General features: G+C 31.2%; 1 protein-coding gene across 10 annotated transcripts in view; it reads left to right on the top strand.

Moving 5' to 3' along the window:
- Positions 1–27,697, top strand: part of LOC145270233 (mortality factor 4-like protein 1) — a 139,114-nt gene that overhangs the window by 26,574 nt on the left and 84,843 nt on the right. For 5 of the 10 annotated variants that reach the window (XM_080125870.1, XM_080125875.1, XM_080125884.1 and 2 more), the window contains exon 4: positions 9,507–9,680. The exons of the other annotated variants lie outside the window; for them this stretch is intronic. In XM_080125870.1, the coding sequence (XP_079981996.1) occupies positions 9,507–9,680 (174 nt within the window). The remainder of the gene's footprint in view (positions 1–9,506; positions 9,681–27,697) is intronic. 10 annotated transcript variants of the gene reach the window in all.

The following is a 27,697-nucleotide window of genomic DNA, read 5'->3' on the forward strand; positions in this document are numbered from 1 at the left end:
ATATATATATATATATAATAGGACAACAAGAGTATGAAATGAAGACACAAAACTATATATAGGTAGATATAGAATGGATAATTTATTGAATAATGGAATACAGAAAAAATTTGGAGGATAGAAGGGACTGTTTATGCTAGGGCATTTCGAAGCCTATTGCTTCTCATCAGAAGAGTAGGGAAGGTGCTAGGTAGCATGGGGGAGATGCGGCGTCTAGCGTAAGGTTCATTAGGGATGAAAAAGATTAAGAGGAATTATAGAATATTGGGAGAAGCTTTATTGAATTCTAAATAAATAAGGAGAAGCTTATTATATATATAGTATGATATATAAGATTAAGGGGTATATGTATTATGGTTAAATAGGGGGGGGGGTGTATTGTTGCTGTGTGGTAATTTATTTTAACGGTTTGTGGGGTGTCTATTTTCTATGGAGTGGGTAATTTTGATTAATCATTAATATGATCATAAGGGGGCGGTCGGAGATTATGGTGGCAATGACATCAAGTTATACGCACTCATAGTCATTGTCACCCTAATCTCCGACCGCCCCCTTATGATCATACTCCCTATATCATAATAGTAGAAACTTATAAATATATTGCCACATATTACCTTTCAGTTTTACAACCTTACATACACCCCCCCCTCTCCAAATTAATCAAAATACTTAACTGCCATTGCTCCCAGGTCCACTCAGACCCCGGAGTGGTAGTACCTGTTAGGGTCCCAACTATGGGTTAAATAAAAAATGATTTGAAAAAAAAACAAATATATTCTATTAAAAACATTTTCTTCAAAATTACTGGATTTGGCATTAAATGACCTAAAACGGGTTGATATGCCGTAAAATAAAAATAATCAGACCAATGTCTGGATGATATTAAATGATAGAAATGGCCGCAAATAAACATATTTTTGTAATTTTAGAGATAAATCCCAGGCGACGCAGACTTTATTTTTCTTTAATACAAATTTTGTGGGTGTTGTGTGTTTTTCAAATTTTAACTGAACATATAGACATTTGCCCTTTATACAATAGACTATATAATAGATCCCCCCCCCCTTCAAGAAGTTTATGGTAAACAGGATCTACAGCTTTAATATATTAGAGTACAAAATTGGGTCGTCCATGTATGGCATGATCACGTTGACACACTGGCCCTCATTAGATCACCAAAGTTAAGCAACATTGAACCTTGTCAGCGCCAGACAGACGGACCGATTTGGGGACTCCAGTCGCTGTATGTAGGAGGACGTTGACACCTCTTTACAAGAAATGTAAAATCCTAATGTCGTATTCTCTCTTCTGGGACATACATGCGACTGGGGACTAATATTCCCATGAAACTTCCTCTTATGGGAAAGTCGGTTAAACCCACCTAGAGTGAGTGCTGTTCGCATCCATTGATCTCTGGTTAGATATTTTGATCAGGAAAAGGAGTTTTCAAAGTCGGTTAACTATAAAAAGGACGCAATCCATAATTAGTCTATTTTTGCTATATCTCTCCCCTTCCGCTCTTTCTTTTAGTTATATGGTAAATAGTATTACTACTTGTGACTTTCCGTTTTGTTTTTATTCTTTTTTTTTATTCTTTTTTTTTATTCTTAATAAACAGATAACATTGAATACAAATAGGAATGGGTGCTAAACCATGTTCACTGAGAGAGTAAGTAAGAGATGCGTGCGAGTTAATTCAAAATAACGAATAATCTATACATATTATTTAACTATAATTCATTATTGAGATGAGCATTATTTATTAATTTATTTTATTGTTACCACCTGACAAGGGCCAGCAGAATAGTTGGCCGAAATGTCATGAAACAACAACTATAAAGATGAGGATAATAATCCACAATAAAATAATAAACAACCAATCTATATAAATAAAACAGGTTTCATTGAACAGCAGCGATAATTCCTGTTTGTTTCTCTTGCAATCCGTTTTTTTTTTTTTTTTTCCATTTGGTTGGCCAATGTTCGAACGTTCTGTTTGACGATAAAAAAAAATTTGCCATAGTTGCGAACATTTTTGACCTCCATGAGTAGTCTTCAGGCGAGTGATGAATTAAAAAAAAAATCACATTTAGTGAATTTATTGAAAAAAATCGATTAAAATCGTTAAATGCACTTAAGTGAGCCCTCTCCCTTCATGAGCCTGATTGATGGTTGGTTTGTTTATGTGAATGAGTGGGGTTTTCATGATTGAAGGTGCAGGTTACAATGTGAGATGGCTAAAAATGTTTGTGTTTTTTAATTAATGTTTCTAAATTTGTTTTGGGAGTGACATCTGCTATAAGGTGTTGGTAGATGGAGCTGTTAGGGGAAGACACGTGGCATGTAATAAAATAATAGATGTGTGTATGGATGTGTGTGTTTCTAAATGTTTCTAAGTTTGTTTTGGGGGCATCATGTGCTTTGGTAGAGGAAACCAAGTGACATGTAATTACTAATAGATGTGTGTATGCATGTGTGTATATATGTGTATGTTCCAAAGGATAAACTCTTAAACTACTGGTCACACGACACTGAAATTAACAGGAAATAGTAATCATTCACCACGGATGGTTTATAACGAGTAAAATCTTTGTTTGGATGGATGTATAACACATATAGAAATACAGGGTGAACCAAAAAAAACAGAAGACATTCAATTGTTTTTCTGAACATTTTACAGTCAACAGAGAAAAAAAAGGTCAAAGACCCTAGTGTTTCGATGTGATGTTTTGAATATAATAAACAAGTTGTGACCAAAATTTCATTTCATTCGGACAAAGTGCTAAGAAACGGGGCCTAATTAGAGTTGGGGCCCGTTTTTTGGGGGGGTCACCCTGTATGTCAGCAAGTTGAAATGCAAAATGTTTATTTCAATTTGCCAACATATTCTTATTACTTTTGTGTATGCACAAATGTGCAGTGAGATGCTTATTCACATTACATTTAAACTTCTGAATATTGCTGCAATCTGGAAAACAAGGAACAGGTAGGGAATTGCAGGTGTTAGCAGTTTGCAGAAGGCATCAGGCATCAAAGTAAAACACTCTTCGACATCTGGGGACCTCAACTTGAAAGGGGTGAGATTTATTTAGCTGATTGGCAAGTTAATCAAAGTAGCAAGTTCATCTGAATGCATTCTGTAGAATTACTCGTAATGTGGTGATGGGACAGAGGCTGGAGTTTGATGGACAGTGTGGGACTTATTAGAGACTCTATTAAGATGTAGAGATTAGTGACTTGTGCACTAGCCCAGATGTTACAACACTACTCCATGCGTGAATGAATGGTGGCTTTGTAGAGATATATGATATTGGTAAGTTTGAGAATTTTTCTAGCACTGCAGGAGCTCACATTCCTTGCAGCAGCCTTTGCAATGTCTTCTATTCATTTGTTTCAATTCATGTTATCTGTGAATGTTAGGCCAAGGAGTTTAAATGATTAAATAATGGACTCTTGGGTAGGGTGCAAAATGTCCAAGTTCTTCTTTTGTTTTTGTTTTTTACCATTTAATGATAAGCGCATCTGGATATTTTTTTTTTTTTTTTTTTTTTACATAGGCGTCACCATTTATCAAGGCCGATAGGCCACTCAAGGATAAGGGTTAAAGAGTGTAGAGTAGTCAAAAGGACAATATAGTAATGGAAGTTCGGTAAATTTGTTAACTTAAGTGGAACGGCTCATCAGAAACTTGTTCCTGTTGGACTTGAACACAACCATATTATAGACAGCTGGAAAGCAGGAAAACGGAAGACAATTCCACAGGCGTGCAGTTCTAAGAAAGAAGCTTTGATCATGGAATCTATGTTTAGGTTTAGGCACAGATAAAGAGTGTGGAAAATTATTGATAATGTTTTCAGCTAGTCTAGTGTTCCTTGTGAAAGTTTGGCGAAGGGGGACCATAGATTGAAGCTCAGTCGAACACTTTCCATGAAAATAACGATAGAGCAGAGACAAACTCATAACATCTCTTCTGTGAGATAGAGGTGGCAGTGAAGAGAAAAGGACATCTCCCACCAGGTCACGAAATCTATTTTGAACCCTATCAAGGCAGGACAAGTCTTTTTTAGCAGCTCCTGCCCATATGTGGCAACAGTATTCCATCCTTGGACGTATCTGGCTCTTATATAGATAGAGAATTGCATCAGCAGTGAGATATCTACTGTATCGATAGAAGGATCCCACCATTTTTCCAGCGGCCTTGGCAACAGATTTGATGTACGTATTCCATTTAAGATCAGGAGTAAAGGTCAAGCCCAGAAGCCTGTCAAAACTTGAGGCCTCCCCAAGACGAGAGCCATTCATTTTAATTGATGCCAGATGTGGTTCAGAACGTTGATGATGTAGAAGCTTGGTTTTAGATGCATTAAAAGTAACCAGCCACTCCTTTCCCCATTGTACAACGTGATCAAGATCAGAGGAGAGGGAATCGGAGAGAACTTGGATATGACGTGTAAAATTAAGAACTTTTACACTCGTCTCTTGGCACTGCCAAGATTTGGCCTATGATGGCCATCTTCAGTTCAGAAATAATCTAAAAGACTGTTTTGATAGAGGGCATTATTTTTTTTTAGGTAACGCCAAAAATAAAAAGCTGAAACGTTACAGGTCAGTGATTGTGAAATCCATTATCTGTTGAAGAAACGATTGCCAAGGTGTCTCTGCATGTCGATGAACAGCAATAAAATAGACTTGGACATTCATAGTTGAAGTTTGGTGGACAAGTCAAGCATTGACTGAAGTTTAATTGTACCATATTTAGTTGGATTGCAAAGATGGTTGTATATTTTAATAATTTCATGAGTGATATCTTTTTAGGGTTTCCTTGTAATTTGTAAATTATAAAAATTCATAAATAATCTGAAGGGGACGCCACAACCAAAATTTGGAAAGTGTCGAAAGAGGGGTCTGTCGGATTTATTGACAACTTTGCATGTTGTATCTGGGTAAACATGTATCAGATGAATGCCTCCTGCTTTGCACAGTTCTAGGTCATCCTTGGGCAAGGTGTAGCACTTGTTAGCCTCCCTCTAGTGGGCTACCATAGAGAGGGTAGAGAGGATTCTTCAATCCTGGTGAAGGCAATACGTCTAAGAAAGGGGAGTTCTGTTCCAAACTAGATAGAGGAAGTTTGTTAGCCCTGTACAGCCATCTTCCAGTGATGGTGTTACAAACAAAACACTCACTTCCAATTTGGCATGAGCCAATACGGAAGTAGTAAGTCTCAGATAACTTGTCATGAGAATGTTCATATATTCCCCCCCTCCCTTTTTTTTTTTTTTTTTTTTTTCAATTTTCTTTGTCCAAGTTAGGTATAGAGCATCCTACCGGATGTCAGACATTCACCCACTATCTCATATTCCAAACGAAAGATCTTTTTAAAGATTTTAATTATCCCTTTAAATGCAATTATTTAAATCTCCCATGCACTTTGTTCACTGGGTATATTTGCCAGTTGTTTTTAAAATTCTTTTTTCATGGGTCTTTATTATAAAATTCAATCTGCAATCTGGTCTGACCAGAGATAGCAAAACATGAATACTATATATCCAGGTTTATTTATCATTGAACAGTGAAAAAAATAATGACTGTTGTTAATCAAAATGGTAAGTTCATCTAAGTGCATTGATAACTGAAACTTGATGAACAAGTCAAGCATTGACTGAAGTTTATTTGAACATGTATCACTGTCACATTTTTGAAGTTCTGTATTGTTTAAATATCATATTTCTAAGTTTTATGTATTCCCTAATTAGCTAAGTAGCCTTTGTTTATTGCTAACGGTTTTTATGACCCTGGTTTAATAATAAAAAAAAAAAAAAACAAGCACATATGGTTGGATTGTAGAAAGGATTGTGAATTTTATCACCAATTTCAAAGGTGACATTAATTTAGGGTGAGAGGATCATTCTGTATATTGTATAAAGTTATTTTTACTTAAATTCTTTTTTCAGTTAAGTAACAAGCAGAATGTATGGAAAAAAATAACAGAAATATGCAAATTAATTGACATGATGGAAATAATTAAATTGGATTATTTTAAATTGCAGAATTAAATTTAAACTGCAGAATTGCAGATGTAATTACACTTACGCTATTGATTTTTGGGGTGAAAAAAAGCATTTTTGATAGCAAAATATTCATAAACAATTTGTTTCTTATTTAGAATTCAACCTAATTAAAAAAGCAAAAATACAGACAAATCTTATGCATAAGCCCATCAAAGAACCAAAAAGTCATATTCCAAAAAATCGCATAAATTGATCAAGTACTTTTTTTTTTTTTTTTTTTTTAATATAGAAAATATTTTTTTTATGATTTTTAGTAGTTAATAGTATATTGTAGCCATTATAAGACTGATTTTAAAATCAAAAACTACTTGATCAATTTATGTGATCTTTTGGAATGTGACATTTTCATTCCATAATGGGTACGTATATCAAAGATTTTTCTATTTTTTATTTTTTATTAAATTGAATTCCAGTCTTGTACCAAAATTACTTTTTGATTTTAATGTTTTTTATCATACATTTTTAATTTATGAAAATATTTGAAACCATTTTGCAATCAATGACTTATAGTATTGATCAATAAAAAAAATCTAATTCAATTTTTATACATTCTTTCCGGGTTGTGTGTGATTGGAAATCCAAGTCCCTTTGGTGGATCTCGCCCATATTCAGCTTCTTATTTCTTCTACATTGTCGATGAGCAAACTAAAATGAAAGAAAATGACTCCTGGGCAACGCCAATTAGATAGTGCTAGTAATTAAACATTGTTCATCTTTTATGTGAAAGTTTTCAGATATTTTAAGTTATTTACGTTCGGTTTATTTGAAGAAGAAATAAAGATACATTGTTTTTTATCAAATAAAAATAAATCTGTTGATTTTTAAAATGATGCCACGGTCATAAGAGGCATGAGTAAAGATCTCCATAAAAATTTATTAAATATCGATTATATAAAAGGCAGTTGCTTGTGTGTCCAGATAAAAGTCAAAAACTATAAAACAAATAACCATAAATAGTAATTGATAAAATAGTGTGACCACTTCTTGTCTCTGTGTGTTTCTCATCTCTATGTAGCTTACACAGTTTTTTATTTAGTGGTAATTGATTATTAAAATAAAGAATGGAAAGACAGATTAATAAAGACCTGGCAGAGATAGCTTACATTGGAAGGTAATTTCTAAAGCTATCCAACATATGCCAGCACGTAAAATAAATGTTAAACAGAATGATAAATGCAATAGCATAAAAATTAAACATTTTTTAAAAATTTTATTTTAAAATCTAGTTTAATTAGTGTCCAGCTAAAAGCAAAAGCCTACAAAACAAATAACCACAAATAGTAATGTTGAACTGAATGATAAATGCAATAACATAAATATTTTTTTTTTTTTTTTAATTCTATTGAAAAATCTAGTTCAATTATGAAGTCAGTCAAAATCCATTTTGACTTTTTCATTAACAAGTTGGCCATTTTAATCTTTTCCAAGGAATAAATTCCTTTTATGTTTGGAAATTTGAAAGGATTTAAACTGTTAAATAGAAAATTATTTAAACTGCCTCTTAATATCATTAATAACTCATTTTCGAAGCTTTTTCTATGTAAACATTTTATATAAATTGTGATTTGTTGATTTTCATTAAGAGTTTCTAAATCAAAATGAAGTAGTTAGTGATGACTAATCAGCAAGGGAAGATAACTCTTGGTTGCCTCTTGGCAATCACAGCTAAACAAGTTTATGTTAACTCAAACTAAAATCTGTAAATATCATGCTGAGTTAGACTTGTTATTGTATAGACAGCTTTTAATGTTTAAAGTTTGGGTGAAAACCAACTAATAGTTTTTTGTTTATTCTGTTGTTTCTTATTTTATATAAGGTTTCATTTCAAATTTTCTTATTATTTTAAAAAATGTAACAAATCAGGCAGTCATTTTAACAAGAAACTATGAAGGATGTAACTAAACTAAATCAATAGTTTTACTCATTTAGTTAGTTATCATCCTTGACAGTTTCTTGTTAAAAATTGTGGTTCAACTACTAAAAGATTTGTTCAAAAAAATTGTTTTTAATTGTAATTGCACTAAACATTGAAATACTTTCTATATGATGATTAGTCTGAATGATATAAAATTAGAATTGAATCGATCATAGTTATTTTGAAAGTATGATTGTTAACTAGTGACACTAAGTGGGTTGCATATCTCAACAAGTTCTGTTTTTAAAGCAATGAATGTCTGAAGGTGATTAAAAGTTTCTTTTAGGAAATCCCAAAATTCAGTGAGATTTCAAAATGTTTTCATTTCAAAACTATTAAAGATATTCATCTAAGATCTGGGATTTCGCCATCGATTTGATAAACACTTTTGAAGTTTTTGTTCTTCTCCAGAATTCTTCCATATTAAGATAAAGAAATATCTTTAATGACAAAAACGAAAATATCATATTCCAAAAATCATATAATTTGATCAAGTAGTTTTATTTTTAAACAAGAAAATCAAATTTTATGATCATCCAAGGAGTAACTGTCTTGCTCATCATTTTTTTTTTAAATATCAAGAAGCAAAGGAAAATAACTGAACAATAATTCATATTTACTAGATTTAAATTATAGACTAGCCTGGGTGCCTGGTGTTGCCCGGGTTTTTGGAGATGTGTGTTGAACAAAAAAAAGTGGTAGTAGGCAGGCAGGCTCGAACCCGTGACACAAAGGCGGAAAAGAAAGTGTAAGAAAATCTGACGTCTTACCGCTACTCCATGACGCGACCGGAAGTTTGGAACATTAAAATTAGGCAAACTCAATTCAACCGATACGATGATTTGCAAAAATGGTTCGCAAAAAATCGACCCATCCTGTAAAAAACTGTCCAGTTGAGAGTGAAGGAATTAAGTTTTTGGCTAATTTTTCGATATTTGTCGTCCGAGATGTCAAGCTTCAAAACAATACTGATCTTGTGAAAATCCGCCCCTCTGTCAAAATTTTAGGAAAACATACATGCATACATTCAAACAGACAGGTGAGATTTATATGATAGATGTTTAGGAATTCCCATTAATCACTTAATGATTTTCCTTATAAAACTACTTGGTCAATTTACTTGATTTTTGGAATATGATATTTTTATTTTGTTCTTGGTATGTACATCATAAAAATTTTTCTTTATTCTTGTTTTTTAATATAGGGGAAATTCTGGACAAAAACGAGTTTTTTTGTTTTTAAATCTGTGGGATGGGGGTTACCTGTAACTATTGGGATGATTTGACCTGGAACGATTCATTAATAGTTAATTTTTGTATGTTTCAGTTTGTATGAACAGGCATGATATTTTGAAAATAATATTTATAAAATATATAAGAAAATAATATTTATAAAATTTATAAGAAAATAATATTTATAAAATACATATTTTGAAAATAATAAGAAAACAACTAAAAAGAGACGTGTGTTTTCTGACTAGCTAAGGCTTACGCATGTCCTTTCCGGCCATGATCTCTTTTCAGAATGAAAAAGACAAAAAAAGGAAACACACTCTCTGCCAACAAACTCTCTGATGAAGAACTCTTTGAAAGGAACTCTTCTTCTGAACTGAACTGTTTTGAATTCTCTGCCTGCTTCCTTCCGTTTGTCAAATGGAGTCACTATGAAAGAGGCATTAAGACAGAACCCGATTTAAGGTATAGTTCTTGACTGGGCGAGCTCCATCCACTCACAATATCTCTGTTTTCGGTTTTTTAACAGAATTTCCCTTATATTAAAAAGCACAAATAATAATAAAAAAAAAACAAAAACATCTGTATGATGTATGTACCTGTGATGAAACAAAAATATATTCCCAAAATTATGTTAATTCATAATAAATTTTATATTTATAAAGAAAATCATTTTTAAGCAATCAATGGGAATTCATAGGCATTACACCGTAAATCTAGTAAATATAAATTTTGAAGTTATCTCCCTTGTTTTCTTTCTTTTTTTTTTTCTTTTTTTTTTCTTTTTTTTTATTTTCAAATGGTAGGCAAGAGTCATTTGTCCGATTCTCATAAAATTTGATTTTCTTAAAAATAAAACTACTTCATCAATTTACGTGATTTTTGGAATATTATGCTTTCGTTTCATCATGGGTATATATATTGTATAGATTTTTCTTTTCTTTTTTTTTTTTTTTTTTTTTTTTTTTTTTTTGTATTAATATATATGGAATTCTGGGCAAGAAACCTATATTTTTTCTTTTTTTTTTTCTTTTTTGAAGTGGCCACATTTAAAATTGAATTTATGCTAAACATGGAGTTTGTCACAGTAAATTAAAAAAAAAAAAAAAACTAGGTTGAAAATATTTCTTGAGCAGATAAATCATTATGTTCATCATTTCATTTTATTTTTTTACTCTGCAAATATTTTTTTCTGAAATTTTAATATATAGGATGACACACACACACACACCCTAAATGCCACACATAGTATCGTTAATAAAATTTACATTTTTTTTTTTTCTGCAATCCAATCATATTTAGTACAAATAAATTTTGCTCTATGCCTGACTTGTCCACCAAGATTCAATCATAATTGTCCAACACTCTTTATTGTATTACCATTCAATGATAAGCACACCTGTATATGATGTGTAAAATCATCAATAATTCTGTCCCCCCCCTCCTACACACATGCGATTTTGACTGTGATGGCCTCCTGTCTATCCAATAGTCTGGAAATTGTTTTGAAAGATATTATCTTTGAGTTAACTCCACAGGTAAAAATCTGGAGTGTTTTATGGTCCAGTCTGTGTGAACACAATTTTGGTTCATACCGCTTACTGATGAGGCAATTACCAAAGTGTCTGTATATCATTGAATGGCGATGAAACAATGACTGTTGGACATTCATATCCAAAACATGGTGGATGAGACAGACAGACTAAAGTTTATTTTTTACCAGATATGGATAGTTAGATTGTAGAAAGGATTGTGAATTTTATTGATGATTCCATGATGGTTAATTTTGTGTGTGTGTGTGTGTGTGTGTGTGTGTGTGTGTGTGTGTGTGTGAAGAATTACTTTTTAGATAAAATATTTTAACTTGAGCATGACAGACTGACAAATGGATAAAAAGTCTCTTAGAAATGATATTTCAAACAAAATTTTGACAGACCAATAGAAATGTTATTTTTTAAAAAAATCGTGACAGATCAACAGAAATGCTATTTCGAATAAGTGTGACAGACCAATGACCAGAACAGAAATGCTATTTCGAATAAGTGTGACAGACCATTTCAAACAAAAGTATGACAGACCAACGGAAATGCTATATCACACAAAAGTGTAATAAATTAAACAGAATGCATCTAATTTTAATTTTATGTATTTGAAAAACTTCCAACTTAAGAATTTCATTTGCTTTGTAAAGTTTACCATTTTTAAAGTGAATTTTTTTTATCTGTTCAGGAATTATTTCAGTGAACCTCTGTGTTAATCACTATCATAAGTCCTAACTCCAATAAATGGTAATGGGTTCAAACATCAACAGCCTGGGAGAGGGGGGCATTTTTAGTTAATTGTTTCCAAAGATCTTCACGCAACCAAACATTAATCAGAGAAATTACACCAAAATTAGACATTAAATTCTTAGAATGTTTGCACTACAGACAATAACTTTAAAATGTGAAATTATGCTTGGTCACCATTTAACGATTGAGGTGGGAGGGGCATTTGCTGTTGATCAGCTTTATTGAACAGAAATAGTTTTAGTGTCTGGTGCTTGTCCAGAATTTCCCCTATATTAAAAAACAAAAATAAAGAAAAAATCGTTAATGTACATACCCATGATGGAAAGAAAATATTGTATTCCAATAATCTGATAAATTGATCAGGTAGTTTTATTTTTATAAAGAAAATTATTTTTAAGCAGATTTGATATTTTTTTTTTCTAATCTCCCCATATTAAAAAGCATTTTCTAAAAATCTCAAGTTTCAATTATTCAGAGTTAATTTTTTTGTTTTCAAGACATTGTGATATCATCACAGTTTATTTGGCTACAAAATTTGATTTTTTTTTTTTTTTTACACAAGGACCCGTGGCATAGTGAATAAAATACTTGACAAACTTCAGTTGTAACTTAAACTCCTGGAGGTTAAAGATTCAATGCTCAAAATACAATTGCAAAATAAAATTTTTACCCAGTCATGGCTGATAGAACAAGAACATGCTACACACATGAGTTAAATAAATGGTTTCGTTTAAAATTCTGCACAGATTTGCGATTTTGATAAGATACCCCTGAACAAGATAGGTTACATCAGCCAAAATGTGTGAAAAGCACTCAAGATAAGAATAGTAGTCGGAATAATACAAAGCTGTGAAAAATGTTAGTCAAACGAATATCTTTGGAGATTATTTACTAAAATACCCCACCCCTCCAGGGCTTTTCTTAGCTATTTTTAAATCTAAACATGTTTAATTTCATTTCATAAACATTTTTGCCTGCATCCAACATAAAAAAAAAAAAATCATTGTTGTTTCTTAGTAAATTTCTTGCAAAATAATAAATATATTCTTTGTTAAGTTGAACATTCTGCCAATTTTCAATATCAAATTACATAAAATTGCTTTTCCGAATCCGATGTTGCCAATTGCTTGCCATAAACTTGTTTTCCTTAGTATCCGAGTATTGAAGCATGTTTTATTGACCTCCTACCACCACTACCTCCTTTTTTCTTATAAAACTTTTATAACTCTTAAGTAGAAAGATGGCCGAGTGTTTAGCTTCCTGTAACCATAGAAACTGCACATTCCTGATTTTTATTTTTGCTTGTGAGATTATCTGCATGTTTGTTTGTTTTTGTTGTTTTTATTTTGTTGTTTGTTATCCTTCATATAATCACAATCATCCTCCCAGTTTTCATCTTATTTGAAAGATCATACATGTTCAGCAAAATGTCAGAAACTGCACAAGATACATTTACAAACCCTTATATTATCAGATTTGGTGTAATCTCCACTTGGTCATGAAAATGTCCATACCTTTTGGGTCACCTAGCATCAAATTACTGGGTGAGAGGGGGGGATTTTTTACTCATAATTGTTTCAAAAACAACGCTGAAACTAGGTCAAACAATTAGCCAACTTCCTTTTTATTTATTTCTATTATATCAAATCAGTTGCCAGAGTATGAGAGGGAGAATACTTTTAAAAGAAAGATGCTGCATACACATTTTAACGTTTCTCTTTTGATTATCCATGCTCCCAGGCAACACCAGGTAGTCTTTGATTTACAAATACTATTAAAAAATGCTGCTTATTAATTTTTAAAACTTAAAAGCAAACCAATGCTCCAAATTAATTTTTAAAATTAACTTTTTTTTTTCTAATAATAATAGTAGTACTAGTAGTATATTCCTACATCTGAAAGACCAATGACAGGACACGAGTCTGTCACCAAGTATACTTACCTGGTATTCATAAATAGCCACCCATCTAAGTATGATCAGGCTTACATAGCTTAACTTTGATGATCTGACACAAACCAGTGTATCAACATCATTTTAATGGTAATAATAAAAATATATTTATCTATGGCTTCTCCTATCGATTTTGGCATATGAAGTTTGCACAACAACTAAGTTGTTTGAAATCCACACATATGAATTGTTTATAGTGGTGAAAGCTTGGTGTAGAACCATTCACACTTTTTGGAACAACTGCTAATCTCAGTCGTTGCAATTGAATGCCACGGATAGCCCGCCAAGAGAAACAAAGGAGAATGATCCCAATGAAACGTGTGTGTGTGTGTGTTGAGATGATTAATTGGAATCAGGAATTAGTATCAGAATAAAAAAAAAATTGTCCCTGGTAGAAATAATAGATATTAGATTGGTGCAAAAATAATGTTGTCTTTTGACGTGTAATATATATATATATGTATATATATATATATATATATATATATATATATATATATATATATATATATATATATATATATATATATAATCTCTCTAATGAAAAAAAGACATTATTTTTGTACCAACCTAATATTTATTGATTTTAAACTACCAGTATAGCTAAAATTGATAACTCATTCCCACCACAAGTATATTTTTACATTTGAGAAAATATCTGCACATTTAAAATGTGTTTTTACGGGGTTTTTTAATTGGGGGGGGGTTATTGTTAAATATTAAAACATTTTTAAAGAATCAGAATAAATATTGGAATCGTCCCATCATTAAAAAATGTATGTGTTTATGAATCAATATATACTTATAATGCATATATTCGATAAAGTTATTAAAAATTGCCACAATTAGTTAAGCTCAATAAAAATGGATTTACACTTTCAGAGCATATCTAACTTAAACATTCCAAAGTCACATTCATATTGTTTTATTTATGGTACTAGCAAAGATACCCATGCTTTCTGTGGGACTTTGTTATATGCTCGGGTACTTGTTTAGTGGGCACCCTTACAGTAAGTGGATATTGTAAGAGCAACTATTTCTTATGGTGTTTAGAATTTTTTTAACTACTTCCTGAAGTGACTAGACCCAACCATGAACTTTAAAGCAAATAGGTTATATCAAAGTTGACACTTAAATTGTTACACATAAAAATTGAAACAATTACAAAGAATCACAATGATTAACATTTGTTTAATTGGTTGAGGGGCCCTGGGATGATGATGAACTCCAACTTGGTGTGTACCATCCCAAGGTGGGGGAGTTTATGAAGAGCCACACTAAATATGACCTTAACCTTGAAAAATGGTTTGCACCATTCCTAGGTCGGAGACCATCATCATGTCAGGTTTGGTCATGATCGGTCCAGTTGTGTTGGTTGAAGGATATATACTTAGGCTATGACTTTGACCGTAACCTTGAAAAATGGTGTGCACCATCTCTAGGTGGGAGACCATCATCATCCCAGGTTTGGTTATGATCTGTCTAGTGGTGTGAGCTGTAGGAGAATTGTACACACATACACACGAACGCTACTACTTTATATATATAGATATATATAATTTTCAGAATGTGGGAGATGATAGAATTATTTTCACAGTCAAAGAGCGTCACAACTCACATGAGCCATGACAGCCAACAAACCGGAAGTCCAAGACTTGAGTTTCTCTCTCATTTGAGCTCATCAGTTGAACACATCTGAACTTAGGATTTGAAATAGTCTCTTGCATGTGAGATGAATACTCTGCCACATGAGCAAATGCGACATATGCAAGGAAATCTATTAACACAGATCAAGCAAACTGCAGTGAAATCCGACTATGGAATGAACTTACTTCATCTCAAACAAGGGATGTTGTCATCCAACCAATGAGAACCCGAGCCGATGTCTCATAAGTTGGAATTTTACACTTGCTAGGACAATGTCATCCAATATGCTAACTTAATGAGCAATTAGTAATAGAAGTTTCAGAATGTGAGAGATGAAGTAGCTTCTTTCCATAGTAAAATTTTGCTGTGATTTGCTTGATCTGTGTTAATAGAATTTCTTGTGTGTGGCATGGTTGCTCAAGTGGCAGAGTACTTGCCTTGTGTGCAATCCTGATTTTAGATGTGTCCCACTGATAAGCCCAAATGAGGGTGAAACTTGAGTGTTGGGCTTCTTGGTTGTTGGCTGTCATGACTCGTGTAGGCTTGCAATGTTGTTTGACTGGAAATAATTAAAACACCCTCGCCTATATTTTCTTGGAAGAAAATATTTACAATTATAAGAAGGTTAATTCAATTGATGGAATGAGTTATATTTAAAAAAAAAAGAAAAAGGTTTTCGATAAAATTAGTAATTTTACTGAATGTTAAAATTTAAATCCCATAAATACATTTTAGTTTTCCTTAACTATCTTTTCAATTCACTCTATTCAATGAATTTTTATTTTTTTAGTTTACAAATCATGCCTATTCATAGTTCCACGTGTAATATTTGATCCGATAATTAATAAAGCAAAATAAAACGTGCGTCACTTTTACATTACGAGTATCATGATTCTTTGGGCTTATGTAGTATGATGGAATGTTAAGTAAACGCATTTCAAGTGAAAACATTATTACACAGATACATGTCATGTTGAAATTGGTATAAATTATAAAAATTACAATAAATTATTCAGTAGATGTGCTAGATGATTTTTCACAAAAAATCATAGACATTTTGGTCGGACATTTTCTATTTCTTAATGTTAAGGAAAGTAAGGGAGATAAGTTAGTTTCTCATACAGAATTGGTCACACGACTATTTCACATTAAAACGTTTGATAAATTCGATAATTTAATGAATCCTATTTTGTAATTATTTTTCTGCTCTAGCATTTTCTGCGATTTTTGGAAATTCTACAAATTTCAACATGACACAGAACAATCTATCATAGTGTTTTTACCTGAAATGCGTTGGTTTGAAATTGTATTATACTGTACATGCACCTAATTCTTCTGTCTCTTGAAAAGCGTGATAATATTATCTATCTCTGAATTTGTCTCCTTATTTTTAGTGTTTAGTGGTGAAAATTTTTATCCGTTTCATCTCCTTTTTTTTTATCTTCTCCTTTGTTTTAAACAGGCTCTTTTTCTTTTTTTCTTTTTTTTTTTTTTTTTGACTCGTCACTTTTTTCTTTTCTTTTTTTCTTTTGACTCAATACTGTATGCGTTCAAGTAAGCAGGACAAGTCTTAAAAGGTAGTTCATGGGCAAAAGCTATTTCTTCCATCATAAAAAAAAACAAAAACAAACCCAGAATCGACAGAAAGTACTTATCAGAACAGTCTATCATAGATAAATTCCCATAAACGCACTCGTTTGCAAATCTTTCTGTAGATTTATTATTTATGTTTTATATTATTCTTTATGACTTACTTTTTTGATACTTATCAGAGGCATTCTGATACAAAACCTAAGAACACTCCCAGACACATAAAATACATTTGTGTGAAATTTAAAAAAATATCAACTCCATCATTTCGAAGTTCATAGGGAACAAACTCGCACACACAACAAATTGCCTTTTATACAAAGAGTGAAACAATAAAATTGCCTTTTATAAAATTTTGAAACCATAAATTTGCCTTTTATGCAAAAAGTGAAACAATAAAATTGCCTTTTATACAATTTTGAAACAATAAATTTGCCTTTTATACAAAGAGTGAAACAATAAAATTGCCTTTTATACAATTTTGAAACAATAAATTTGCCTTTTATACAAAGAGTGAAACAATAAAATTGCCTTTTATACAATTTTGAAACAATAAAATTGCCTTTTCTACAATTTCGAAACAATAAAATTGCCTTTTCTACAATTTCAAAACAATAAAATTGCCTTTTCTACAATTTCAAAACAATAAAATTGCCTTTTATACAATTTTGAAACAATAAATTGCCTTTTATACAAAAGAGTGAAACCAAGACCGTCTTAAAAGACAAGATGACCGGTGGGCAAAAATAATTTAATCTGCTGACATCATCACGGATAGTCCCTTAGTTGCTTGATACCGGTAGTCACTCGTAACTCGTAACGTCTTGAAGTCAGTGTAATATTTCTTTTTTTATTAAAATCCCTTCACGGTGCATCGTTCCAAATTGCCGAGGAAATTATCGTAAAGGACCAAAAAGTGACAGTATTTTCATTTCCGAAAGATAAAGAATTATAATGCAGTAAAAAAGAAAAAAAGATTTTACACCATCTCCATTCAGCAAAGTAAGTTTTAACGTGATCCCCCCCCTGTATTTAACACGATGTAACTATAATTTAATTCAATATTATCATCCTAAATGTTTTACCATTCAAAAGAAGAAGCTTCAAATAAATTGCTAATATTAAAAAAAAATTTTTTACAGCATACAAAACTAATGAAAATGCGAGACAACATCGACTCTTTAAAACACGTTCTTTTGAAGAGACGATTTTTTTAAGCTGTTGACACACGTTTTAAAAATCTAGCAAAAATTAATTTTCCTGAAATTTTTCAATATTTAAAAATAAATTATGCCGGCTGATAAAATTTTTAAACTTTTTTTTAAAGCTAGAAAGATAAAATTTAAAAATACTTATTTTTATATATATATATTTATGAAACTAAACTAAAAAAAAAAATGCGTGTTCACTCGTGGTCTTACAGTTCATTTCATTAACGTAATTGGGTTTGTATTACTGTACACATAGATTCGAAAAAGTTGTCAAAAAAACAAATATATAATAAATAAATGTTATCAAAGGCAAGATAAGTTACTTTTCTACCAAATATTTTTTGTGTTTTTATTCAATGTAACATGTTTATTCAGCTCGAAAAACATACAGTGTTTACCGATTCGAAAATTCAAGATGGCGTCTGATTCTCTCTTTAACATGGTAAGTTTGGGATAAGGTGTTATAAATAAAAAACTATACAAAATACTATTAAAAACCCGCCGAATATATGTCAACCTATGTCACGGTAACATATATTGAGCGAGTTTTTAACAGCATTTTATCCAGTTTTGTATTTATAAAACCTTTTCCCAAACTTACCGTGTTAAAGAGAGAATCAGACGCCATCTTGAATTTTCGAATACATCGGTAAACACTGTATGTTTTTCGAGCTGAATAAACATGTTACATTGAATAAAAACACGAAAAATATATCCAGTTAGGTAGAAAAGTAACTTATCTTGCCTTTGATAACATTTATTTGTTATATATTTGTTTTTTGACAACTTTTTCGAATCTATGTGTACAATAATACAAACCCACGCATTTTAACAAACTGAAAATATGGATATAAAAAAATGATTTTGCATGTTATTTTTGTTATGTGGTGAAATAATCTTAAATAAGAAACATGATTTTTTCTTTAGGTTAATTATTTTTTTTACTGTGCAATATTTCATGAATTTATTAAAAATATTGTTTTTGATTTTGAAAAAATATTGTGGTTCATTTGCATTTAAAAATATTGTGGTTCATTTTGATTAAAAAATATTCATTTTGATTTTAAAAAAAATATTGTTCATTTTGATTAAAAAATATTCATTTTGATTAAAAAAAAAATATTGTTCATTTTGATTAAAAAAAAATATTTTGATTTAAAAAAAAATTCATTTTGATTAAAAAAAAAAATTCATTTTGATTAAAAAAATATTGTTCATTTTGATTAAAAAAATAGTTTAATTTTAATTTGTTTATTGTCTTAACTCATATCAAATGTTTTGCTTGTGTTCTGCTTCAAATATTCATAATCTTACATGCATAATTTTCATTTAATTATATTAAATAAACTTCAAGTTTACTACAAATCAAATCGTGTTCCTTCACTTTTTTAAAATGTAATTTATAAGTAATTAAAGAACGCATTCTAATCTTTAAAATCTATAATACAACGAAATATTCAATTGCTTATAATACTTAAACAAACAACTTGTGTTTTTTTTATTATTTTTTTATTATTAATATTAGATGAGTTTCAGTATAAATCATCGTGTTCTTTCTTTATTTCTTTATTTTAATCCAATTTTGAAGTTTTGTAATGCTGTCTGTAAAAATTACTGTTCATTATTGACAGTCTAAGAGTTCCACATATCTTGCTTGTTGGGACCTCGGCGATGACGTCATTTTTTCAGCTGGCCGGCCATCTTTATAACGAAGGCCACGGTGAAACAATAAATTGCCTTTTATACAAAAGAGTGAAACAATAAATTTGTCGACCTAAAAAACAACACTCCAGCTTTATTTTAAAACTTCTATTGAAAAAATCAATTCAGGTAACTTGATTATGTAGTAACCGCCTTCAGCCTCAATTACTGCCTTCATGTGGGTCCGGAGCTAGGAGTATGCCTTTTCCACAAGTGCCGGCAGGAGCTTGGTGAATACTTGGCAGATGACGGTAATCAGGCTGTGAAGTAGTCCAGTGGGTTCAAGTTGAGGGGAGGGGCAGTGAGAGAAGGGTACAAAGTTGTAGTACTCCTGAAGCTAAGCCTGAGTTTCTTTGGACTTGTAGGTCAGCGCTGAGTCCTGCTGACACACCTAGGGTTTGCCAGTGGCCACCTAATCGCACCAGGGGATCACCACACTCTTCAGCACATCCAGGTTCACTTTAGTGTTGACTTTCAAGGCAACTTCAAAGATGTAAGGTGGCATGATGTAGCCCTCACTTGAAATCACACCAAAGAGCATAACTGTGGCCAGAAACTTTGAGTTGTGCATTGAACTATATGGATTTGCATGTTGAGGATGCTGGCAATGGTCCTGTTGTTATAACTTGGATCGATAGAGAGCAGGAGTTGTACAGTGGCGCATCTCTGATCTCGCTCATTGAAGATTGTGTCACTTACAGACATGATAGAAGACTCTTATCACTCGTGATTTGTACACAATTGGCCAATTAGTAGATGGTCTGCAATAAAAAAAGAAAACCGATTTTCATCAAATGGAAATGGAATCATGTTGTCTTTTCTAGAGTGACGATTTTATCATTCCACCTTGTATATAAGTAGAGAATCTGCAGTTACTATTAAGTACTGAATTATTATTTAGGACCAAATTTGTAGAGATACTATTTATAGAGTTGGGCAGCAAGATGTTTGTTCACATTACATTTGAATTTCTGCATGTCAGTACAGTCAGGAAAGCAGGAGCCGGTAGGGAATTCCAGACTGCAGTAACCCGAGGGTAAAAGCTATTTGAGTAGAAGGTTTTACAGCATCTAGAGATTTCTACAGTGTATGGGGTGGGATTTTGCTGCTTGTCGGGTTTGTTGAGGGTGTTGTCGTTGAGAAAGTACTAGTGCTCGGGGTTTGTCAGAGCACTTGCCATTGAAATACTTGTAAAACAGGCACAAGTTTATTACTTACTCAAATGGCTTGAACGCTTACTAGACACTAACCAGCCTGGAAGTAGTAAGGTTCAGAAAACTGTCACGAGAATGTTCTTGTCAGTGCACAATTGGTCTCACCAGAGATAGCAAAATTTAAAGTTCATAATTTGCTAATGAAAAAAAATTTTTTTCTTCTACAAAATCTTCATGCATACTTATCATTTTTCTAAAACGACTTCAATAAAATAATTTTCTGACTTAATCTATTTTTTTTTTAAATGGTTTACAAATCTTTTTTCTTTTTTTTTGTGGTTTTCCTTTCATATAATTTTTTTGTGTGGTTTTCCTCTCATATAAATTTGTTTTGTGTGGTTTTCCTCGCATATAAATTTTTTTTGTGTGGTTTTCCTCTCATAAATTTTTTTTTTGTGGTTTCCCTTTCATATAATTTTTTTTGTGTGATTTTCCTCTCATATAAATTTGTTTTGTGTGGTTTTCCTCTCATATAAATTTTTTTTGTGTGGTTTTCCTCTCATATAAATTTTTTTTTGTGGTTTTCCTTTCATATAAATTTTTTTTGTGTGGTTTTCCTCTCATATAAATTTTTTTTGTGTGGTTTTCCTCTCATATAAATTTTTTTTTGTGGTTTTCCTCTCATATAAATTTTTTTTGTGTGGTTTTCCTCTCATATAATTTTTTTTTTATTTTTCATTTTTTTCATCCGTGTTTCATTCAGCGGTAAAAAAAATGTCATGCACCATTTTTTTATGCTACGATTTCTAACCTTTGAACCCATTTTTGTATTTGCTGTTATGCATTCTTTGTTACGAAACGGTCGGATGTCCAATACAGCAAAAATACTGCCATGTTAGATCACAAAAATTTGTCTTAAGAATATTCCCTGGAAAAAAGAACAAGAAAACTTTAAGATTGCATATACAGACATAAAAATGTAAATCATACAAGATAAAAAATATAATGATATATATGAATTTGTCAGTTCAATAGGGAAAACATCAATGGGAGGAGAGGTTATAAATGCTCTTTATAGCTATACATCTAAAAAGCCTAATGCTTCTCATCAGGCTTTTTAGATGTATATGCTCCACCCCACATGTTGAGCTTTTTATAGCTTGATAACTCTCCATTTAATGAATCTTTCAATGTTTCTTTAATCCCATATCTGATATATGTATGGTACTGATCCAGAACTTGATCCAAGTTACGTCAGCACTTTCCAGCAGTTTATGATAAGTAGCCAGAAAAAGGTTGATGCAAACTCTGTCAGACAATAAATTCAAAATGCTGAAATCAAAATTTCATAAGACTTACTGTTAGTTTAATTTTATAAAAGGAATGTTTTTTATTTTTAAGAAAAGTATATTAATTTTTTTGTAACATATTTCAAAGAATTTATTTTATAAGAAAAAATCATCGACACAACTATGAATGAAAATCTTTTTTTCTTTTTTTTTTTTTTTTCATGGAAAGTATCTAAAGTTTTTATTCAATTTAAATGGGGTCTTACAATAGACAAGGGCATGGAAAAGTCGTCCACAAACATGTAGCAAATGTTATCAAAGGCAAGATAAGATACTCTTCTACTTAGCTGGATAAGTTTTTAGTGTTTTTACTTACTTTAAAATGTTTATTCTGTTCGAAAAACAAGTAGTGTCTTGTGAGAACAAGAAAAAATGGCTGCAAAATGATTCTTACCTTTTTGAAATCACAATAATGGGTTAAAAATTAAAAAAAAAATGAAACAGAATATTATTAGAAACCCACCCAATAAATGTTATGGAAAGATTTGTTTTGTTTTTTTTTTCATGGAAACAACTATGATCGAAAACAATTTCTTTTCTTTTGAGAAAAGTATCAGAAAAGTTTATTTTTTATTCCTAGGAAAGTTTAAAATAAAGTCTTGTGAGGCAATTTTTTTAAATTTAAGTCTTGTGGGGGCAATTTTTCTTGTTGCAATGGCTCTATTTAATTGAAATTTGTCCTCTACTTACAGCTGATTGGCTAACCATGTTGGCTTTTCTGGCAGCTTACCATAAATTGCTGGAAGATGCCGACGCAACCTTGGGTCAGGTTCTGGATCAGTATGTCATATTTTTGTATTAGCTGTACATACCCAATGTTAGTAAATCCATTTGTTTAATCTTTGTTTGCCCATTTTTAAAACTTATCCCGAGAAAGAAATGCAAATTTTGTTGCATGGGAGACAACTCTTTTTGTATTTAATTAAAAATGAGTCAAGAAAAATGGATCTAGCTAATATATTTTCCTACTAGCTGTGCATACCCAGTAATTATTCAGGATTTAGTAAATCTATTTATTTTTTTATTTTATAGTTTTTGGTCTTTTTTTTTTTTTTTTTTAACTTATCCAGAGAAAGAAATAAAATTTTTGTTGCAAAGAAGGCAACTTTCAATTTAATTTTTTATTAAGCATTCAACTGTTTCTCTAGATTAACTCCAATATCTCAAAAAAAAAAAAAATTTAGTTCTCACCCAAAATTCCACCTTATATTAAAAACAAAAATAAAGAAAAAATCTGTATGATGTGATAGAACAAAAATGTCATATTTCAAAAATAACGTAAATTGATCAAATAGTTTTATTTTTAACTAGGAAAATTAAACTTTGAAGTAAAACTAGCAGCTGTCTCGCATTGCCATCTTAAAAATAATCTCAAGAAACAAAGGAGATAACTCAACAATAACTCAAACTTGCAAGATTTTTGTTATGTCTATGACTTCCCATTAATCGTCATGCAAATATAGAAAGCCATTCTTAAAATGGAGAAGGCGTAGGCTTTGTTGACACTTTCATTGCTTGAATTAAAGTTTTAGTTATGTCCCTTACCATTAACCTTAATAAAGGCAGAAAATGGCTGCCAAGCAATTTTACTAATAATGTTTTTATAATTATTATTATGCAAATGAAAAATACTGGATAAATTAAATGATTTATGGCATACTATCTTATTTTAAGCTAGTATGTAATAATAGCATAGTAAAATTTTTGTCCTATTTTTCTTTTTATGAGTTGTTTTAAATATTGGAATGAAACTGGAGAATCATCATCACCGATTTGTTAAGCTTTTTTTTTTATTTATTTATTTATTTATTTTTTTTTATTACATTTTCACCCCAAACAAGGCAAATTGCCACTTTGGTGTAGGGGGCTACTATCAGGGGCAACAACTACTATGTAGGGATTTGGGCAGCAAGATGTCGGTTCACGTTACACTTGAACATCTGCATGTCAGTACTGTTGGGGAAGCAAGGACATGGAATGGAATTCCAGAGTCTAGCGGTTCTGGGGAAGAAACTATTGGAGTAAAAAGATCTTTTACATCTAGGGATTTCTACAGTGTGGGGGTGGGATTTAGCAGCCTGTCGGGTTTGTCGAGGGTGCTCACGTCGTGGGGGCACAAGTGATTGCAGTTCGTCAGAGCATTCACCCCTAAAATACTTGTAGAAAAGGCAGAGAAATGCAACATTTTGTCGATGGGACAGAGGCTGAAGCTTAGATGCCAGTTCAGGGCCTATCAGATTTGCGACTCTCTTTTAAACCTTGTCAAGGAGCGAGAGACTAGTAGCAGATGAACCAGCCCAGATGTGACAGCAATACTCCATACATGGGCGAATGGTGGCCTTATAGAGGTACAGGATACTTTCGGGTGTTAGTAGTTGTCTAGCACGGTAGAGAGAGCCCACCTTTCTTGCAGCGGCCCTGGCAATGCCTTCAATGTAATTGTTCCAACTCATGTTTCCTGTGAACGTTAGGCCAAGGAGTTTGAAAGATGTACTCTCAGATAAAGAGTCGTTGGCCATTGCTATAGGTGGTAGCTTGTAATTATTGAATGAAACTAGTTTAGTCTTGGCAGCATTGAACGCGACCAACCACTTTTGTCCCCATTCCACCACAGATTGAAGGTCTTCCTCTAGTGTTAGCTTAGGAATCGTTCAAAGTTGCGGATGACAAGTATTTAGTTTGCTATAACATGTTTAGTATAAAATTTCAGAAACAATGAAAACTGAAAATGGCTTCTAAGTGATTGTTATGATAATGTTTTTTTATTATTATTAATATTATTTAACCAAAAATACTGGATAAATTTGTGTAATTTTTAGTGTACTATCTTGTTTTAAGCTAACACGTAATAACAAACTTTTTATGTGATTTTCGTTTTTTTTTTGTTTTTTTTTTTTTATTGGAGTGAAACTGGAGAATCACTATCACCCATTTTTTTAAGCTTCAAAACCTTCAAAGTTGTTGATGATAAACTTTTGTTTGGTTAGATATCACTTGATTACTATAAAATTTCAGAGTATTAAAATCTGAGCAGAACTTTATGGGATGATATAATAAAGTTGACAATATTGTTGAAGCAGCAATGTACTGAATAAACTTCTAACAGATTGTATGTCCAAAGTTACACTAATTCATCCAGTACTTTTGGTTTAAAAAATAAATCGCCATGCAAATATAGAAAGCCATTCATGGAGAAGGGGTAGACTTTGTTGACTCTTTCCTTGTTTGAATTAAAGTTTTAGTAATGTCCCTTGGCCATTAACCTTAATAAAGACCGAAAATGGCTGCTAGGCAATTTTACTGATAATGTTTTTATAATTATTAAAGTAACCTAATAATAATTTAGTCAGAAGTTAAGATTACAAATTTTCTAAATCCAAAGCTGCAGTCCTGTAAGGAATGATCAAAAATCGGTTAGTTTTTCTGTTGAAATATTTATAATGCCTTTTTTAGTAGACAAATTGTTATGACCAAACATGGCAGCGTGACTAGAAGGATGCTGATTTTTCATACGATGTGGTTATTGAAAATACAGCCAACACGTCCTGTTAAGTGGATGGTAAAGGACCGTAAGAGTTAGTAATGATTGACATGGGGAAACTAACCCATATATTTTGTTGCTCGTGAAAATTAGAGGCTTATGCAGAATAAGGACCATGTTATCGTCTGGATTTTCTGGGCAGTTTACGTAAAATGCCAAAAAATATTGAAATACTGAGCTAAAGAAATCTCAGTAGTCGACAACATTTAAGAAAACATTTATTTCCTATCATTGGTTTATTATAAAAATATCAATTTGAATTTTTAAAAAAATCATGAAAAAATTTTTTGATTTTGTGTTTGTTATTCAAAAATTGAACATTTATTCATGGAACTTACGTTTTTTTTTTTTGTTTTTTTTTTCTTCAATTAAAATTTTTTTCTAAAAGTTTCAGAAAAATTGTCCATTCATTGTATTTTCTTCATAACAACAAAAAAGAATATCTTTTCCATTTTTTTTTTTTTTTTAATTAATTTTTCCTTGAATTATTTTCATAATATATTTTTCATTGAAAAAAATTGGCTAGCGTTTTTACAAAAAAAAAAAACAAGTTTTGTTTGGCACTTTCCAGCATTTTACAAAAACTGCCCAGAAAATTCTGATGATACCACATTCCTTATTCTGCCCAAGTACTGACAATCATTTTATAGTTATTTCACAAGTGAAGGCTATTTTCACAAATCAGAACTTGCCATCTGTTGTTGCATGTTACCATGGGAGTACTTTCTTGAAGGCTACAACATGATCATCTTCAAATTCAACGTCAATAAATACTTGCCATAAAACATTCTCATGAGCAATCAAATTTTCTTCATTCCATTTATCATTTTCAATCCTTTCATCATATTCTTCATCATTCAACTGATGATCTATCCATTTCATTAACCTTTATCCTTGAGTGGTTTTCAACCTTGATAATTGGTGACTCATTGTTTAATTATACATATAAAAACAACCCTATTTCTTTTTTTTCTTCAATCATTATTCGGATTGTGCAGTTCATCTTTTTACCTTTCTATTGTTATGGTGAAAAAATGTCAAAATTAAAAAATACCACAAATATCAAATGTCAATTGTCGACATAATCTTACAATTATTTTTTAATCTTTTACATTTTTGGTCCTTGTCCAGATTCACCCGATCTTCAATAAAAAAAAAAGAAAAGAAAAATCTGCATGCTGTGCGTATCCATGACAGAAAAAGAATATCATATTCCAAAAATTACATTGAGTAGTTTTATTTTTATAAAGAGAACAATTTTTAAACAATCGATGGAAATTTGTAGGCATTACAGCATAAATCTAATAAGTATGAATTATTGTTGAGATATTTTTTAAGAAAAAGTGGATTTGAGTTTTTCCAATGCCGTCATGTTAAACGTTTTCTAAAATCTTGTAAGTTTGAATTATTTGGAGTTATTTCCCTTGTTTTCATTCGATCTCCAAATTTTATTTTCTTATTTAAAAATAAAACTATTTGATTAATTTACATGATTTTTAGTGTATATTTTTATTTTTCATCACAGATACGTACGTCCTACAGATTTTTTAATTTTTCTTTTTAATATGGGGGAAATTCTGAACAGGTACTACATTTTTTTATTCTCTTCCTAAGACAAAAGTAAAAATAAATTAAACACAGGAATAAATTATCAAGAACAATAGATTTACCAGTTTCATTCAGATCAACAAAAACATTTTAAATTTATTGAAATAACGGCAAAAATACATTTCATGGCGATGATTTTTAGAGTTATAGAACCTTTTTGATTATTGAGGTTGATAAAAATATCTTATTTTGGGCGTCAAAGATTAAAATTTCATGCATTTCAAAATGAATTGTTCCAAACTCGAATAAGATGTGATAATTAGAATTCTGTTAGTGTTGATTTAAAATTAATATTTGATTAATCAGTTAAAAACATTCAATTTTTTTATTTATTACATTTCTGAATTTTTTAGATGAGGATTGATTATTTGGATTATTTAGACTACTGTTCTCATCTTGAGTGTTATTAGCACAACGTTTCAGCCAATGTAATCTTGTC

This window comes from Euprymna scolopes, chromosome 4 (genome assembly GCF_053919585.1).
Source record: "Euprymna scolopes isolate OS-2025 chromosome 4, ASM5391958v1, whole genome shotgun sequence".
NCBI lineage: Eukaryota > Metazoa > Mollusca > Cephalopoda > Sepiida > Sepiolidae > Euprymna > Euprymna scolopes.